At 56.3% G+C, this 16,259-nt stretch overlaps 4 protein-coding genes across 4 annotated transcripts; 1 reads left to right on the top strand and 3 right to left on the bottom strand.

The window, feature by feature from the left end:
- Positions 1–16: 16 nt before the first annotated feature.
- BESB_034470 (uncharacterized protein) lies at positions 17–307 on the bottom strand (the record flags this gene model as incomplete). Its single annotated transcript, XM_029362033.1, has 1 exon — positions 17–307. One exon carries the CDS (start codon positions 305–307, stop codon positions 17–19), a length of 291 nt encoding a protein of 96 aa, XP_029220998.1.
- Positions 308–2,533: 2,226 nt separating this feature from the next.
- BESB_034460 (MraW methylase family protein) lies at positions 2,534–6,734 on the bottom strand (the record flags this gene model as incomplete). The annotated part of the gene is made up of 6 exons (XM_029362032.1): positions 2,534–2,581; positions 2,723–3,160; positions 3,705–3,917; positions 4,094–4,433; positions 4,631–5,307; positions 5,799–6,734. 6 exons carry the CDS (start codon positions 6,732–6,734, stop codon positions 2,534–2,536), a joined length of 2,652 nt encoding a protein of 883 aa, XP_029220997.1.
- Positions 6,735–8,191: 1,457 nt separating this feature from the next.
- On the bottom strand, positions 8,192–9,556 carry BESB_034450 (uncharacterized protein; the record flags this gene model as incomplete). Its single annotated transcript, XM_029362031.1, has 1 exon — positions 8,192–9,556. One exon carries the CDS (start codon positions 9,554–9,556, stop codon positions 8,192–8,194), a length of 1,365 nt encoding a protein of 454 aa, XP_029220996.1.
- A 4,093-nt stretch (positions 9,557–13,649) lies between these two features.
- Positions 13,650–14,123, top strand: BESB_034440 (uncharacterized protein; the record flags this gene model as incomplete). Its single annotated transcript, XM_029362030.1, has 1 exon — positions 13,650–14,123. The coding sequence occupies one exon, from the start codon at positions 13,650–13,652 to the stop codon at positions 14,121–14,123; it is 474 nt and encodes a 157-aa protein (XP_029220995.1).
- Positions 14,124–16,259: the final 2,136 nt, after the last annotated feature.

Here is a 16,259-nt window from a genome sequence, read left to right as displayed (position 1 = left end):
GTGGACGACTCAGCCATCAATTATCAGGCGAGCATTTCTGATTCACCATGCAGGCACACGCCTCTTCAACAGGCAGTCCCGTCATCTCGGCGACTGTAAGGCCGGGGTACTTCTCCTCTATTTCAACGAAACTGACGACCGGCATTTCCGCGGCAATCGATGGCGCAGCCTCCTGATCTCCTTCCATGCGGATGACAGATTCTATCCGGTTCGAGAAGCTTGAGTCTCGGAGTGCGTCTGCACGGTAGACGAGTGCCAACAAGAGGCAAAATAAAGGTGCTACTGACTGGAAATAAAGGCGCGCCATCTTCGAGGGATCCTCTAACACTCAAACGACAATGCGGGCATGCACAACAGAAAAAAATACAGTGCCGGAGGGGCTTGACAGACGTTCCCTCCACGTCGAAGTAACTTCCCCGGCGACTGTGATTTCACTAATTGCTTTTCTGCAGAATGACGGCACTCATGAAACTATATCACAAGACTCAGGCCAACAATACCCATACAAGCACATCGTTATATACGATCGTGCTTGAGGCTAGAATTATGCGTCCGACCTCGCGGCTCAAAGTCGCGGCGAGTTCTCTGAACAGCGGAGTGAAGAGGAAAGAACGAACCTTCCCTACTAAAAAAAATCGAAATGCTGTCCCAATGTTCACTAATGCCCTGCCGCCACTCTGTTGCGTGTGCACAGGCTAGTTTGGCGGCTAGCTGGCGGCTCAGCAGGACGAGGTCACGCCCACCACGATACGCATGCGATACCATTTTTGCACAGGCCGGCCTGTGGGCCTGGCTGGGGTCGTGAGGGCAACCGGGCCTTAGGCTTGGATTCAGTGTCTTATACATTCAGTAGTACCCATACTCCCTTTGGCTGACTCAGTTGGTCTGCGTCAGCTGTAGTCCTACGCGCTGCGGCAACTCGTATTTGTGGCATGCGCAAGACGGAATTTACGGTATGGCCACCCCTGAAGGAGGTGAGTCGCTCAACACTTCGACGACTGAGGGTGTGAACTATCATGAAACCGTAACAGCTTGGCAAGCCCACCTCGTGGGGTGCGTACAAAACAATGACAACATATCGCGACCGTGATCGAGCCATTCCAGCCTTTCAAAAGGCGGCTAAGGCTAGGCAAACCATCCTAGCCGCGCGAAAAGACTACCGGAACGGGGGGGCAATACACGAGACACCACAAAACCTCATAAACTCCAGTCATCCCCGGAGACCACAGTGGTGATAGAAACAAGAAACTCCGTCAGGGAACCAAGCTAGAGGAAAAGGAACTAGGATGTATACATGGGTAACGTCTCTCCGTGGGAACGGATCCTACGAGTCCAAGTGCCATTCCGCCATGCGGGACTTTTTTCTGTGGGCATTGGTGTATCCTTGCAAACCCTGCGCTTTCGCCAGAAGTCTGATGACTGACAGAAGCTGAATTCACACACGCGGCTGGCTGCCCCCAGATGTGTTATGAAAATGCTCTCGTAGGCCAGAAGCCGTCTCAGGTGCAAAACTAATAAAAAAAGGGACAATTACGATTTCTTGTGTGAAACGGAAACGGGGAAACTCTCGACAAGCTCGTAGTCCACATGCTCTCGTACGGGAGCTAATGTACTGTACCTCTGACGGGGTGTGTCCTTGCTCAAAACCTTTTGCTCCTGTATTTTCCTCCATCGACTCGATGCCTGTAACCCGATTGAATCCCCACAGAACGTCACGCTGAAGCCACTTTAGACACGTTCGACGTATTTGCGAAGATTTTCGAAAGGGCGTTCCGAAGCGGGCGCTGCTCGTGAACTCGATAATTTCTTCGAGACGCATGGTTTCCACCTCCAGGTGGCCATGGAACGACACTAGTGGGACGCTCACAACTGATAATCTGACTGTTCCTGCCGTCTCGTCGCGGACACGCGAACTGTTATCCTGTGTTCTGCTTTGCAAAGTGCACTTGCTTTCAAGTCTTTTTGCTGCTATCCATCATGCACGGTTTCCGTTCTATCACGGTTCGGCATGTCTTCGAGGTCGGACATGCTGGTCCAAGACTGCGAACGGCTGCAGAAAACAAACGGCACTTCCCGAAGACAACCGCGCTAACAAAAGGGGCCAACTTTGACATCCACAGTCGAACGATGCACCGCACTACGTTGCACGAAACATTCGGGGATCTCCAGGTTTCTTTGGTGCACACGGTTTTCCCGTCAAGCAGACTCGGACTCAACAGCCAGGCCTCAAACAGGTCATTCCAGTCACATGGACACAGGACATCCTCACCCCTCTCCTTGCGGTCCTGCTCCTCCGCGACGGACTGTCTCAACGCATCAGTGCGGCCGAGTGCCCGCTTCAGGATAGGCGCTCCGCCACGCGCATCTTTGCCGTTCGTGCGCTGTGCACACACGCAGAAAGCAGCCACCATTTTTTTATGCATGTGCGCGGCACTGCTTCACGAGTGACCAGCCTTCGAGGATCGTAGCTGTCTCCCCCGCCCGGCTGATGTAATGTAGACCTGAACGAGTTGATTGCGAGTGAGCTGCATACTCACCGCCGATTGCGAAGCACCTCGTCGTCCTTTGCACGCACTGGTTTCTGCAAGATCACAACGGGGCGCAGATCCAAGGGGTGCATGTGAACAGACAGCGACAACGCCCGGTCCGGTTCAAAGGTCTCTGTGCCGCCGGAAACACAAATCGCTCGTGGTCGCCTGTCGCCTGGCTCGCATCTGCTCACCTTCAACACCAAACGCCACAACTTGCCTTCGCTCTTGTTTTTTCGGTCAGGTGAGCCGAAGAGGGCCCGGCGGGTGTCGTGGAGATTGAGTGCGTTTCCGAGCTTCGCTACTTCTTGCGAGCAGTGAACACTTGATAGAAAAGTCTCCAGCAGCGGCGGCAGATCCTGATGCACGTGTGCATTTCGTTCGCGCCCGGCAATCCTTGCCATGTTTGGCCTTTCCAGTGGGAGCGCGGAAAGAGGCGCCTCTCGGCCGAAGTCCGCGGCAGAGCAACCCGCTTCCTGGCGGCCTTGCTTCAGCCGGTTCTTGATAATCCGGTCCTCTAGAGAGTGGTAGGAAAGGATGACCAAGCGACCGCCGGGCTTGAGGAGATGCTCCGCATGCGTCAGCAGTTTTTCCAGAGCTTCCATCTCCCGGTTGACGTATATCCTGAGAGCCTAAACGCACGTTCGCACGCAGGGACAAAACCGCATTTCTCTTCTGGACTCAAGGACACCGGCTGCTCAGATAGCTTGACTCTCAGCTCTCTTCAATAGCGTCCTCTGCCACTCTTTCTGCATAGCTCCAGCCTTCACTGACAACAAAGACGAGCGGATTCGCACCGAGGCCACACGGACTTACGCCAAACCGCAGCGCGTCTCTAAGGGAGCTGACGCGGCTGGAATCCCAGTAAAAGGCACGCAGAAACTGGTAGATCTCAATGCAAGAGGCTACGATGCCGCCGCGCCGACTTTTTGAAGGCTTGCAATGTCTCAAATATACGGTTCGGAGCTTTCGAACCCAACCTGTGCTCTGCATGCAGCCCCCCCTGAGACAGGAATCGTATTTAGACCACGAAAAGCCGCTATGATGCTACATATCCTTTGACCTCGCGCTCTACTCCTTCGCGAGTAATTTCCGTCGCTTCATTTCTGCCGTCCGTACAGCTGCAGAAACTGGGGCGGGCTTCGACAACGGGCGACGAGGCTCTTTCGCACTAACCTGGAACACTCTCGAGCATGTCTTGACGACGAACTTCGGGTTTCGATACCGACAGCAGCCTTCCACGATCTTTCGTAGATCCTCCGTCGTCCTCAGCGTGCCATGAGCCTCCCGGTGCCGCACAATGCAAGACGCGATGGGTCCAGCCAGTGACTCCTCGCCGTAAACCCTGAGGATCGAGGCGAGGGCAGCCTGCGGCAGTCCATTCACCACCTGACACAGAGGCGCGGCACAGACAAGCACGCACGAGCCTTTTCTCACTCCGGCCTTCGGCTGTAGAGTTCTCTACCGGCACGAAAGTGCAGCGGACGGCACAGGACCGCGGAATGCCCTGGCGCTTCGGCTATCATCTACAGTGACACCTCCCCCGCGCACTCGAGTGGCGGTACCTGGGCAGCATCGAGCCCTGTTTTTCCCGCCGTCGTAGAGGAGTCCAAGACGTTGAAGTGAGTTGGAGAGTTGCTTTCACCGCCTGATGCGGCAAGGCGACGAGCGTTAATCGTGGCGTCTCCCTTTCCAGCGGTTTCGCCCTTGCAGAGGGCATGCGGCGCGGTGCCAGCATCGATCGCGGAGCGCGGAAAACCAGAGGCGGATGCATCTGCGGATTCGGTGAACGAATCCGAAGGCGTCTGGCCAAAACGCATATCGAGCGGCCCTGCCAGAGTATGCGAAAAACCTCTATGTGCCGCGCTGAGCTGATGCGTCGAGACACCTAGGTCGGCGAGAATCCTGGTCGTGGACAAAAGAGCAGAAACCGCACACACCTCAAGTTGATAGCTCGTCTCGGTCAGGCATGAAGCTTCAAGCGCGCCGACTTGCTCAAATAAATATAGGGCTATCTCCTCACGAACAAGAGGTGGAGGCCTCTACGGCTCTTGCCTTCCCTCACCGAAGAAGGAAAACCGGTCGCTATACGAAGCACGTACCCGTCCACAGTGCCTCGGAGGCCTTCGTACACGTCAGCCGCAAGCGCGGCTCCGGCTTCACGAGCCCCGCGCTTTGGCTCTGCGATTCCGGGCGGGGAATCCCCTTTGGACTCCTGTCTCCCGTCGAGCGTGCAACAGCTCCTGTCCGCCCCGGTCTCCACGGACTGGCCTGCGCGGGCGCCGCAGTCTGCTGTCTTGTCTCCCTCTGCCGGCTGTGAACTGCCGGCGGAGTTTTTCTTGATGCGTTCGCCTTGCGGATTCGACACCCGTCTCAAAAACGATTTCTCGATTCCGCCCGCGTCCCAGATGCCCCTCGCCCTTCCAAGGGCCTCCGGAAGATTCGCGAACGAACTCTGCAAGACAACTGCGGCAAGAGGCTGTGCAGAAGCGGGACGAGTGCCAGGGGCATCTGATGCATGCTGTGACCCCACCGTCGCCACGTCTGTTTTTTCCAGGACTTTTGCTTCGCGGGTCCAGGTCTCCCCCGTGGAAACGCAGACGGAGGCACCGCCCCGCCCCTCCTGTGGTTCAGCCTCCTTCTCGAGAGCTTCGCGCTCGCCGAGATTCGCCCGACGCGACTGGCGCCCGTCTCCCGCAGCCTGGTACAGCCGCTGCATGCGCTCTCGCGTGGCGCTCACCGCTTCTGCGTCCATATCGATCGCCAGCACCTTACCGCCCTGAACAAAAAGGCACAGAGACACCGGTCGCGTAGCTTGCACAGTGTGGCTCCAGAGTTGCTCGACACGGGTCACGCATGATAGGCCAGCACGCGAAAAACCGTAGACACGCGCGCGCGACATTGCCCTAGAGTCGACATCGCAGCCTTGCGTGGCGCTAGTCGCCTCGATTGCTCACTGCATGTCTGGCGGCTCGGCCGGGCACGTCTCTAAAAAACTTACACATGAACAACCGTACCGGTGTCGAGGCCGCCTACCAGCCCGCATGCGGCACCCGGGGCAGAGGCGGGCAGACCCTCTCAGCTCCCAGGCCGTCTGCACAGCCTCCAAGGCGTGCTGAACACCTCCTTCGTACACAGCACGAGACAGACATGTCGCTATCCAACAACTGAACCCCGGCTGCATCCCTATCCCCATTTCCGAGCCTGGTGAGCCCGCCCCGTGTTGCTTCTCGCCACTGCCTGCGTCCTCGCGCCCTCGCAGCCACGCACCTCGGGCGCCACTCTCTCCCAGACGGCGGCAGTGTGACCGCCGCCTCCTGCAGTGCAGTCTACGTAGACCCCGTTTTTCGCGGTGACGAGGTACTGCAGAACTTCCTCGAGCATCACGGGGACGTGTGTGTGGTACGCCGCCGGCGGCCGCGGCGCATCCGACTCCAGGGGAGCCGCAACCTCTGCAGCGCGCCTTTCGCCCCCGCCGATCCCAGCCCTGCAGGGGGCCGCCCCTGGAGAAGCAGCAGAGCTCGACGCGGCGGCGCCAAGTGCGCCACTGACCCTTCCGCGCTCTGGCTCATCGCCGCCGCACGATTCCGCCTGCGCATCTTCCTCATCGCTGGCTGAATGCCGGAGGCCAACCACCTTCCCCTCGCGTGAGCCGCCGGCGACCCCAAGGAGGCGTGGCGTTGAACCGGTCAGGGCTTCTGTGTCGACAGTGGGCGCCTCGACGGCTGTTTCCAAAGCCTCCGAGCCTCGAAAGCTTCCGCACTCCAAAGACTCCCGTCTCCCTGCCCTGGCGAATAGTCTGCTTCGTGACGGCGCGGCAGAAAAGACGCTCTCTGTTTCGAGGGCTGCCTGAAGAAGGCGACAAGGAGTGACCCCGGAGACCTGGCGACGGCACAAGGCCCCAGGTCGTCGCGGGCGAAAGCACCCGGCCCTCTTCTTGCAAAAAAACTCGCCCATGTACGAGGGCGGACAGGCGCCCATGCGAACCCATGTGGAGGAAGAAAGCCACGCGAGCCAGGGTCTGCCATTCGCGTGCGCGGCGTAGTAGAAACGCTGCTTCTCTCCTCCAGCAGCTCTCGCAGGAGCGGTCGGTTCTAAAAAAAAACAAAGCGGGGGACTAAGAGGATGTTGCGCGCGGTACGAAGATGCAGAGCAAATGTTTTCTTTGCTCTGAGCGAGTGAGTGAAAACGATTGTGACAGTGCATTTCCCCGGGCGTTGTCCCGTCATTACACCGCAGAACATTCTCCGCGCTCCTGCCGGCAAGGTGCCTCACTGGGCACGGGAGTAGAGCGACCTCGCACCACTTTTGCTTCGGAAAAACCAGGGAATTTCGTTTGTGGCGTGGGACACCACCCAGGAAATCCCACTGCGCGAGACTATAATCCCTGCAGCCAGCTGCAGAGAGCAGGGGTCCGCCATGCCGGAGACTGCGGACGCCGTACAGATCCGCGGGCGACGCCGCAGCTGATGCCCGATTCGGAAAAAGTACGGTACACAGAAGCAAACAGAGGTCAAGAAGTGATTGCCAGGTCGCTGAACACCTAGGACGAGCTAAGGCAGCTGACCTGGGCGAGGCTGCGACACGTGACGACAGGCGATGCATCCATTAATACCAAGTCACGGCTGAGGGACCTCGAGGGATGCCGGCCTTGAGGAAAAGGAACGGAGGAGGAGCCGGCTGCTGAGATGGCACTGAAATGTACACAGCATGGAACGCAGCAGCAACGGGCCCGAATACATATAAAAAAGAGGCACGATGAATCTAGGAGGGAGGACATTTAGTTGCCCCTTTCGTTTTCCCCGGGCATGCACACGCAGGTGGAGCCCGCTACGCAACAAGTCTGCGTGATGTATCTTTCCAGTGGCTAAATCATGAAATCACTTTTTAATTTCTCTTGCGTAAGCGAGAGAATGAACACATGATTGCCGCAGTTAAATTTAGACGCGTGGCAATGTGCGTGACTATTTTATTCGGTGTCTCGTGCCGCATGCAGTTAGCTGTAACTCGGCAGACAACGCGACGAATGTATGGGCACCAGACTGACCCCCCTTGAAACCCGAGAGGTCCGAGCAACGCGCCACCGGCTGTGACTCAGGTCTGATATTTGATGCATAATGGCGAAACTAGTATTGGGGATGCGGATTCTTCGACATTAGTGCGCTCCGCGTTTTGCACGCACGTGGCTTCCCTACCATTTCACACATGCTCCATATGCACCGTTGCGAGCGGCCTCGTCACCACGTCTGCCTATTTCAGCGTCTGCAGGTGGCGCCGCCCAGACAGTATTATCCTTTCCGTGAGGTTCGAAGTTAAGCAGGCTACGCTCCTGTACTTTAGTGGCGGTTGTGCACCGCTTTGGGAGGAGAAATCAAAAATGAGACTGCGCGAAAACAAGGCGGGGCCCGGCCGGCGTCTGGTCGAGGCCCTCCCCCTTTGCGAGTGCGACAATCATGATTTGAGAGACAGACAGCGCAGCCGCATCCAGATCGAAAATAAATTGTTCAACAAGATACAGTTTACAGATCACAATGTACCGTCACGCTTTTAGCCCTGCTCTCCCCGAAAGTGGACATACCGGGCGCAGAGGGCAACGAACGGGGGCGGGCTGCTCAAACCACCACGTTCACTGGAAGTGAAACGCTCGCGATGGCGATGGATTCCTACAAAAAATTGGCCATCCGTCCACCGCGCCTTCTTCGAATGTAAACGAAGGTCTGAAAACTGGTAGGGTCTTCCTGAGTCTGGACTGGGACTTGCTGCTCAGGCATCGCATCTTCGTGAAGACTGTTTTGAGGATCTTTCTCGCTGTCGTCTTCACCACTCGCTGACGTGGTTGTTTCACTCTCTGCATGCGAATTAATTCCGTCAACGGATTCTTTCCCCCCGTCGCTCCCAGCGCGAGTGAGCACTATCGCTGAGGACTTGTCACCAGTTGCTGCCGTAATCTCAGTATACCCGGTGTATCCTGCGCCGGACACTGCGCCTACCCTCCTGCCGTTCTCACTGTCACACGGGCGACGCGCCAGGCGGTCCTCGTTTTTGAGAGGTACCACAACCTCTTCGTCACGGCTCCACCGCGAAACGCGCTTTGTCATCCACTTTCTAATTCCTGCCTTTGTAGTCCCCGCCGCCTCCCTTGCCTTTGGGCGGCCTCCACAGCACAGTTGCCCTGCGGCCCAACGAAGGAGAGAAAGCCCCGCAATGGTAGTGATCATTGCCACCTCCCTGCTTCCAGCTGGTGGCGCGACATCTCCGCCTCCTGACTGGTCGAGCCCCACGGCCTCTCCTGTTCCAGGAGATGTAGACGCAGTCCCATCACCTGCGGTTCCTGGGCCACTCGCCGGGACAGCGGGTGCCCCGTGTCCGTGGGCTCCGTAAGGGGAGCTGTTTACAGACCGCCCATCGCCGACATACCCCCTGCTGCCTTGCAGATGTCCTTCGTTGGCTGGCGCAGACCCATGCGCGTGTGGAGGGTGTAGCCGTGCATGGCTGCTGGTCCCACGCGGACCGATGTGTGGATGGCTGTGTGGAGCAGATGAAGCGCCGCTGCTGATCGCTCCCGCAGGGTGGTGAGGCCCCACCACAGCAGGCGGCGGATGCCATGACGCACCGGGAGGGGAAGCAGTGCCTGCTGCCACACCTCCTGCTACGCCTGCCGCCCCCGTGCCTCCCGTCGTTTTTGCTGCTACAAGGGTAATCTGGGCACTATGAGTTGCCACGTGCGCTGCTTCTCCCGTCGTTGCAGCGAAGCTTGACCGCGGGACAGAAACCACTGTTCCTGTAGCTTTCGAAAGAAAGCCGCCGGACCCTTTTAGTGCTGCTGCGGCGCCCTTGGAAATCAGAGCCACGCCGGCTGCCTTCCCTCCTCCTGCCACCGCTGTCCCTGCAGCGGCGGCACCAAGTGCAGCTGGAGCCACGCCCAGTGAACCCACCGCTGCGGCTCCTCCGGCAGGTACGGATGTCTTCAGAAGGACGGGACCAAGTGCCGTCAAGACGATTAACGAACCTCCTCCTAGGGCCGGCATTATATCTTCGAAGCAGTGAACTGAGGCTTTCCCGGTACAGGAGGAAGAATGTGTGAGTCAAGGGTGCGATCGGCTACGTTGTGTAACCCGCGATTCGTGCACAGTTCTGACCACGTGCTGGAAGTGAAACAAGACAGCGTACGTTAACGTTAGCACGGCGCCACTGTCTTGCATACGCAGACCCCGTTGACGGTTCCAGCGATGCAGGGATCGCGAGAAAAGCCATCCGCTGAACCACAAGGGCAATGTCGGCCGTAATCAAAGCCCTGTTTTTGCGTCCCTATTGCAGACCGCCGTCTAGCAAAAGGGAACCTGGATACATTTTATCGTTTTCCCTTCAGGATCGTGTCGGCGAACAATACTGGCGTTGCCCGACACATGCTCAAACGCACGCGTGTGGGGTCCCTCTGGACGTCTCGGAAAGCACTGGTCCGTGTCTTGCTTGCAGCTGGCGAACTTCTGAGGCCAGCTAGGCACGGGGAGAACAATGCAGGAGTCAGAGGCGCTGGTAAAAATCTCTGTTCTATTAGGCTGTCACAGAGAGACGAACCGCAGAACGCAATAGAGATTCGTGTATCGCAAAAAAGTATGTGATCCGAAATAATCCACCTTCTGAAAGAAGACATATCACCAAGAAGCGGCCCTCCACGACCAGGGAGGGCGAAGGGGCGGTGCGGTATGAAAATGCGGAGGGAAAGAAGACATCTAGATGCCGCTTACGTGCTTTGAGAAAATGGTTACACCCCAGCATGAGCACCCGGCCGGCCGCCTGCACTTCAAATGGGCTCGAGCTGTAAACTCGCTGCACGCAGCGCGAACATGTCCACGCTCACGCTTAGTGTCCGAGGGGAAAAGAGGTGCTTGAAAAAGCTCATTCTTGCGAATCATTGAATTCTTGGCTTCGTGACAGGAACTCTCGAGCAGCGCAGAGCCAGTTTGTAAGAAATATCATTCGAGGAAACTTTCAACCTTCTCTAGCCGAGCATGGGTGAATGCGACGACCGAACAACAGACGACATTCGGGCGTGGGAGAGTCAAGCTCTTCCTAGCCAGTCAGTCCTGCAGCTGACAGCTGCTGTCGACCGATGCGCTTCAGGAGGTGCGCGGCTCCTGAAACATTGTATCTGCTCCACGTGAAAGCGCATGTTTTATTGCGAAAGCAAACGGAACATTACACAGAACTCGCTTGCCATCCGTCAGCAATTTGCGGATAAACGTCGAGATTCGCCGGAAGACAAGTAGTATACTCTTGCCGGGTTAACAAGCCACAGAACTCTTGCACACTTCTCCGCCTGAATCCATAACAATATTGGGCCAAGGAGACTGGTCGTCGAAGATAGTGGTCTCGATTTCATGCTGAAGTGCCCGAATGCCTCTTTATATTGGGAAGCCTCAGGGATCCAGCCTCCCCTTTTAGATGCTGACTACCTTGCTCACAGAAACGCCCACTGCAGCTCGCGTGGCCCTACGACGAACCGTATCACCAATTCCGTTGCTCGGCTCCCTATGTACCACAGAAGTTCAGGCCTCCCTAGGCTCCAGCATACCCCGACGATCAAAGGCGCAGAAACGCTGTGTGTTTCAGTGGAAAATGTGACTCACGGTCTCGCCTCTCTGGGGCGACGACCTCGAGGTCACCCAGACAGCGTAGCGATTCGTAGTCGCCAACGGGACGGGGGAAAATGAATCATGACGAAAAGCATCGCTCTCCGCACTTGTTCGCTCCATTTTACCACGTACTCACCGACTGGTACGCTGCTACAAATCACCAGAGGAAATGATGAGCATGACGATATGCTGAGGCACAGCTTATCCGCATACATCAGACGGCGTAGAAGACATGCGAGCGCCGTCCTTGCGGGAGAATGTGTTACCTCCGTCGCCGACACACGCACTTTGGTAGGGCCAGAGTGCATACGCGGAGCACGCTAGCAGTTGAACTCGAGCGCATAGATGCACGGCCGAAGAGCTGTGCTAGTACCAGACCCGCGTCTACAGCTATCCGATACAACACCATATGCCAAATATGCAGAACTTAGCTACATGCCTCCCGTCGACTCGGCCATGGTGTCTAGGCGCGGGGTTGATGGTGCCAGGACTTTTCGAAGGTTTTCACATCAGAGGGTGCACTAGGCCAACGACGTATTGGAAGAACACGAAGCAACTGCTTGCTTGACTTGACGAATGCCCTCGGAAATACTGGGCGAAGGAAGAGCATCACTACAGGTATTCTACGTCAAAAGAAATACCGGCAAACATGCAACCCAGAATTGTCAATATGTGGGCGGGTGAGACTCTTGTGGCCAGCGCGAGTCCCAATAGTCGTGCTACTCGTGCGACTCCACGAATTGCTCCTTGAGGTGCTGTTTCTGGATACACCAATCTGACATAGCAAGGCTTCCCTCTGAAAGCAGCCGGGATGGGGCGTTGGAGTAGGCCAGCGATACCTGAGGATTTTCGCCGACTTCGTGTCCCGTGCTCCCCGTGCTCGTATAAAGCCATATGCACAGAACACACCGCCGTTTTGAGTGCTGTGTGAGAGCCTACGTGATGCGGTGGTGTGGAAGGCTGTGGCAGAATATACTTTTCGAGATATACGTGTACTGGCCAGCATACCGAACGGGCTTGCAGGCCATAAGAATAGAACGCCGTCGCAGCGCATGTGCTTGAACTGGAACGCAGAAGTGGAGATCAGGGTGACAGCTGACAGTGGGCGACTAAAACTCTACAACAATAAAACCTCGCTGATGCAGGCTAGACCGGATGCGAGTGAGTGTACACGCCACGTGCCCTACAGCAGAAGCGCCTCCTCATCCCCGTCAGTAGTCTGTAGGCTTCCTTGAGGAAGGCCGGGAGGTAAGAACAAACCTGTTCTTACACGCTATTTTTTTCATCCCGTGCATCAGGTATCGTCCTGCCATTGGAAAGTGTCGGTGGCGATCGCTTATCCTTTTTTGACCCGCAGCAGATGACCAAGTTCAGAAGGCACCTGGTACAACCGTGGGAGGAGCGTACCAACCTCTTGAGGATCTGTACTCCTGGAGCGGTTGTTTGTGCCCCCAAAACCGCGACCGAAAAAAACACTACGACTACACTGAAGTGGCGCGCAGGGCTACGCTCCACAGACATGTTACAGGCAATCCGCTACATAACGAACGCCAATTTCAGACACGCATGCTGCAGCGGACGGCAATACCAGTTCCACTAGGTTTGACTCGTTATATCAGGTCGGTGGATGCGAGACCTGTTAGCAATGCGCAGAAGAGCCCTTGCAAACAACTCTGCGTACGGTTTAGTGCACGGTTGTACCTCCAGGGTAGCCACCTTGCCTAGCGTTTGAACATGGCTATTGGCGTAGGTCGAAGTTGTCGTGGAGCTACTTAGCTGCTGTACAGTCCGAAAACCCCGCAAGCTGATCTGCGCTAGACGTGAGCGGACGCAGCTAGTTGCGACGACATGGTGGGCTGTGGCCATTTATTTTTGTCCTGCGGCGAAATTTGGTCAGGCAGCGGAGTTTCTTGGCGGAACACAGAGCTCGTGATTGGAAACATTGTAAGACTTCGGTGGTGGCTCCACAAAAACGACGGCCTTGTCTCTTACCCCTCCAACACGCCTAGTGGGGCTGCCGTCTGCTATTACGCACGGTAAGGGCTTGCATTTCATGTACTCGGGAATGGCTACGGGGGCTGTACCGTGTCCGTTGTTCAAGACAATATGATGCCCTTGATTTCTCGAATACCACTGTATACTACATTTTCCGTCGGAAATACACCGTCCCGCCGTGTGCAACCAGGCATGTGCTAGCAGCATAGACAGAACTGAGTGTGAGCATATCAGAGGGGCTTCCTTGTGCAGCAGCTATTGTTGCGTCAAACGTCTCCCCCTGCGAACTCAGGTTAGCCACTGGAGGCCACTTACCTGTCGAATTTTTGTCTGTGCGGCGCTGTGTCTGATCTGCCAAGCGCCGCCGTGACCATGAGACGGCTCAACCATGAAGGAACGAATACAAACCGATGCTCTCTATGGTGCTTTAGCATGGTGGCGTGGTGTCTGTTCCACGGTCTTTTATCTCTTGTGCAGTTCGTCACGGAAAATGCCACTAGAAGTACTGGGGCCTCTTGCGGTCTTCACGGCCGGGGTGAAGGCACTTCCTGGAGCAGCTCTCCTGAAGACAGGCGGAGCTGCGGCCGCGGCCAAGGGATCAGGTGTGTTGGCAGCCAAGGGCAAAGCAATCTTCACAACAACACACGGAACAGGAACAGGTGTGGGCGGCGCGGGCGGCGCGGGCGGTGCGGGCGGTGCGGGCACAGCTAGCCACGAGGCTCTGGAAAAAGCAAAATCCGAACTTCAGAAGGCAGCCAATGATATCGAGGAGGCCGAGGCGGCTACAACCACCAAAAGTATGATGCCGCTCGGTCTACTGGCCGCATTCGGACTCGGGCCTAAAGAAGATGCTGCGGTTGCAGCCCTTCGTCGTGCAAGAGTTAAGGGTGAGCACAGTGATGAACGCCGTGTCCGCCTCTCGACGGTTCCCGAGCGGTGCACCAATTACGGTGACTTTCTCTGATTTCGCGGGAGCACGGGACCGAGAACTAGACAGGATTCCACATACAGCAATTCGATCCAGCGCCTGGATGTTTGCTGGCTTGTGAGACTGCTCGCGATGCGAATGGGGTGCTGAGGTCTCTCAAGTGCAGCTCTACTGGAAGAGGATGTTTAGAACCAGCATCGTCTTTTCGTGACACCGGGGCGGGGGGGGGGGGTAGGAGGCCAGGTGGACGGGGCGGAATCTACTCGGACAGTAACCGCGTTTGCGCGGCCGCGCCGTTGGTGCCATACATGTCCGTCCATTGCCCGAACTGCCGAGTGGAATAATGTCTAGTTTGTCTTAATCTATTTACATCGTTTGCTTCGAATCTAACCAACAGGCAAGCAACCTTGCTGCAGACATCGTGTCATCGCCAGTGTTCTGGTCACGAAAAAGCAGGTCCCATCTCAATGCAGTGAGAAGACGCATCCTTTCCCCGTCGCCAGCTGCCGATGACTGTGCATACAACCTTGTGTACCCGCCGCCACACGTCAGAAGGACAGCTGCGCAGTTTAGATTGGAAGTTGAACTGCGGCTTACACCATTTAAAGTTAGTCGGCGCCTTCGGTAGTAGTATTGAGCGAGTGTTGCTACCCTCGAAGAAATTAACAGGTCATCTACGCTTCGGCCTGATAGAGCCCGCCGCATTGACAGAAAGCTCGGGAAAGTGCTTTACAGGCGTTCGCCAGCCAATGACTCCCGTCTGGAGCTGAGCACCCTTGTACCTGATATGGAACGACCTTCCTTCATTACCTCACGAAGGGAGTTACCTGCAGTACTGGAGGAACTATAACATTTTTATTCAGTTTGAATACTGGGTCGAAGATCGTACCAGAATGAGTAGGACCCTGTCCTGTCACTGTTCTTGCGAGGCAAGGTACTGTGGACCGGAGCTGTCGCGCGTACTCTGCCCTGTACGGGGAGCAGCGTCGCAGTGCATCTTCCATGCGACCGCGCTGTGACCCGCTCAAACCTCAGCCTTCCAGGACTGCCCAGATCTTCGGCGGCCTCTCACCTTTGTCGACCGGCAACCGCTCCACAGGACTAGTATCGTGGCGGCATGACAGCTGGCATGTGGCTTACGTCAGCGCTCCATTCAGCGGAGAAGGCAATCTACCTATTTTCTTTTTTGGTACACCCACGTGTCAGATTTTTTTAACAGGTGCTATTCAGCGACCATCTCTCTGGGCAAGGGGACGCATATCGGCCGTTCCCATACGACTGCTACCGCGCGGGAGTAGAAATTGTGACCCGGAGCGAGGGACTCACCCTTTCTTCGTTTCCAGTGTCCCGTTCACGTCTCACGTAACTGCGTTGCATTGCTGGCATACATACCCGCACTGCTCTACCTCGCTTCCGCCGAACGACCTTACCTGTTTCCAGATGGCACGAGCATCGGCCTCAGCCTGGTGTCTCGCGCACTCTAGAGAAAGGACGAAGGCCCGCATACATTTCTGGGAGGACTGAGAGCCCTGCGCATCGGAGTAGTTAACCCGCAGCGCTCGCGTGGACAGACGCAAACTCACGAAACGAGAAGGCGGAGTGACGACTTGACACAGACCACTCTGGCGCAAGTGCGGCCTCAAAGGCGTTCAGAACGCGGGGCCAGCTCGTGTCCACCGAGCGGCGCGCTAGCGGATCTAACTATACTGATGCTTACGTTTGCCTTGCCTAGTCTGCCCACGCGATCACCTCTTGTCTCGAAAGCATACCTCTTTATATCAAAGTCCTCTCGCCCTGCTCAACACAGCTTAGTCATTCACCCTGGCACGTGAGAGTGCGCGGAAACGCCTAAAGAGCCCTAGATTTATACCCATGCTCTTGCTGATGGTAATCAAGAGCTTCCGATTGAATCCTGGGGTCTTGCAGGCAGTAGTTTCCATGGATTGATGAATACGGGTGATTTTGCTGACTGCCTGCTCGCACGGCGCTTGAGTTGTACTGCTTAGTCTAAAAAACGGGGTTCAAAGTAGCGCCATCCAAGAACGCTGGATTGTACGCGTGTGTAGCCTCATGCCAATGAAATATCGACTGCAGTGAAACTCTCTTCTTGCGCGACACAACATATACCGATGAGCTGAATCATGTTCAAACTTCCCACTGGATACGCGCCAG

Source organism: Besnoitia besnoiti, chromosome II (assembly GCF_002563875.1).
Source record: "Besnoitia besnoiti strain Bb-Ger1 chromosome II, whole genome shotgun sequence".
NCBI classification, from domain to species: Eukaryota; Apicomplexa; class Conoidasida; order Eucoccidiorida; family Sarcocystidae; genus Besnoitia; species Besnoitia besnoiti.
Note: the sequence above shows the minus strand (reverse complement) of the source record. Positions and strands in the feature narration are given on the sequence as shown.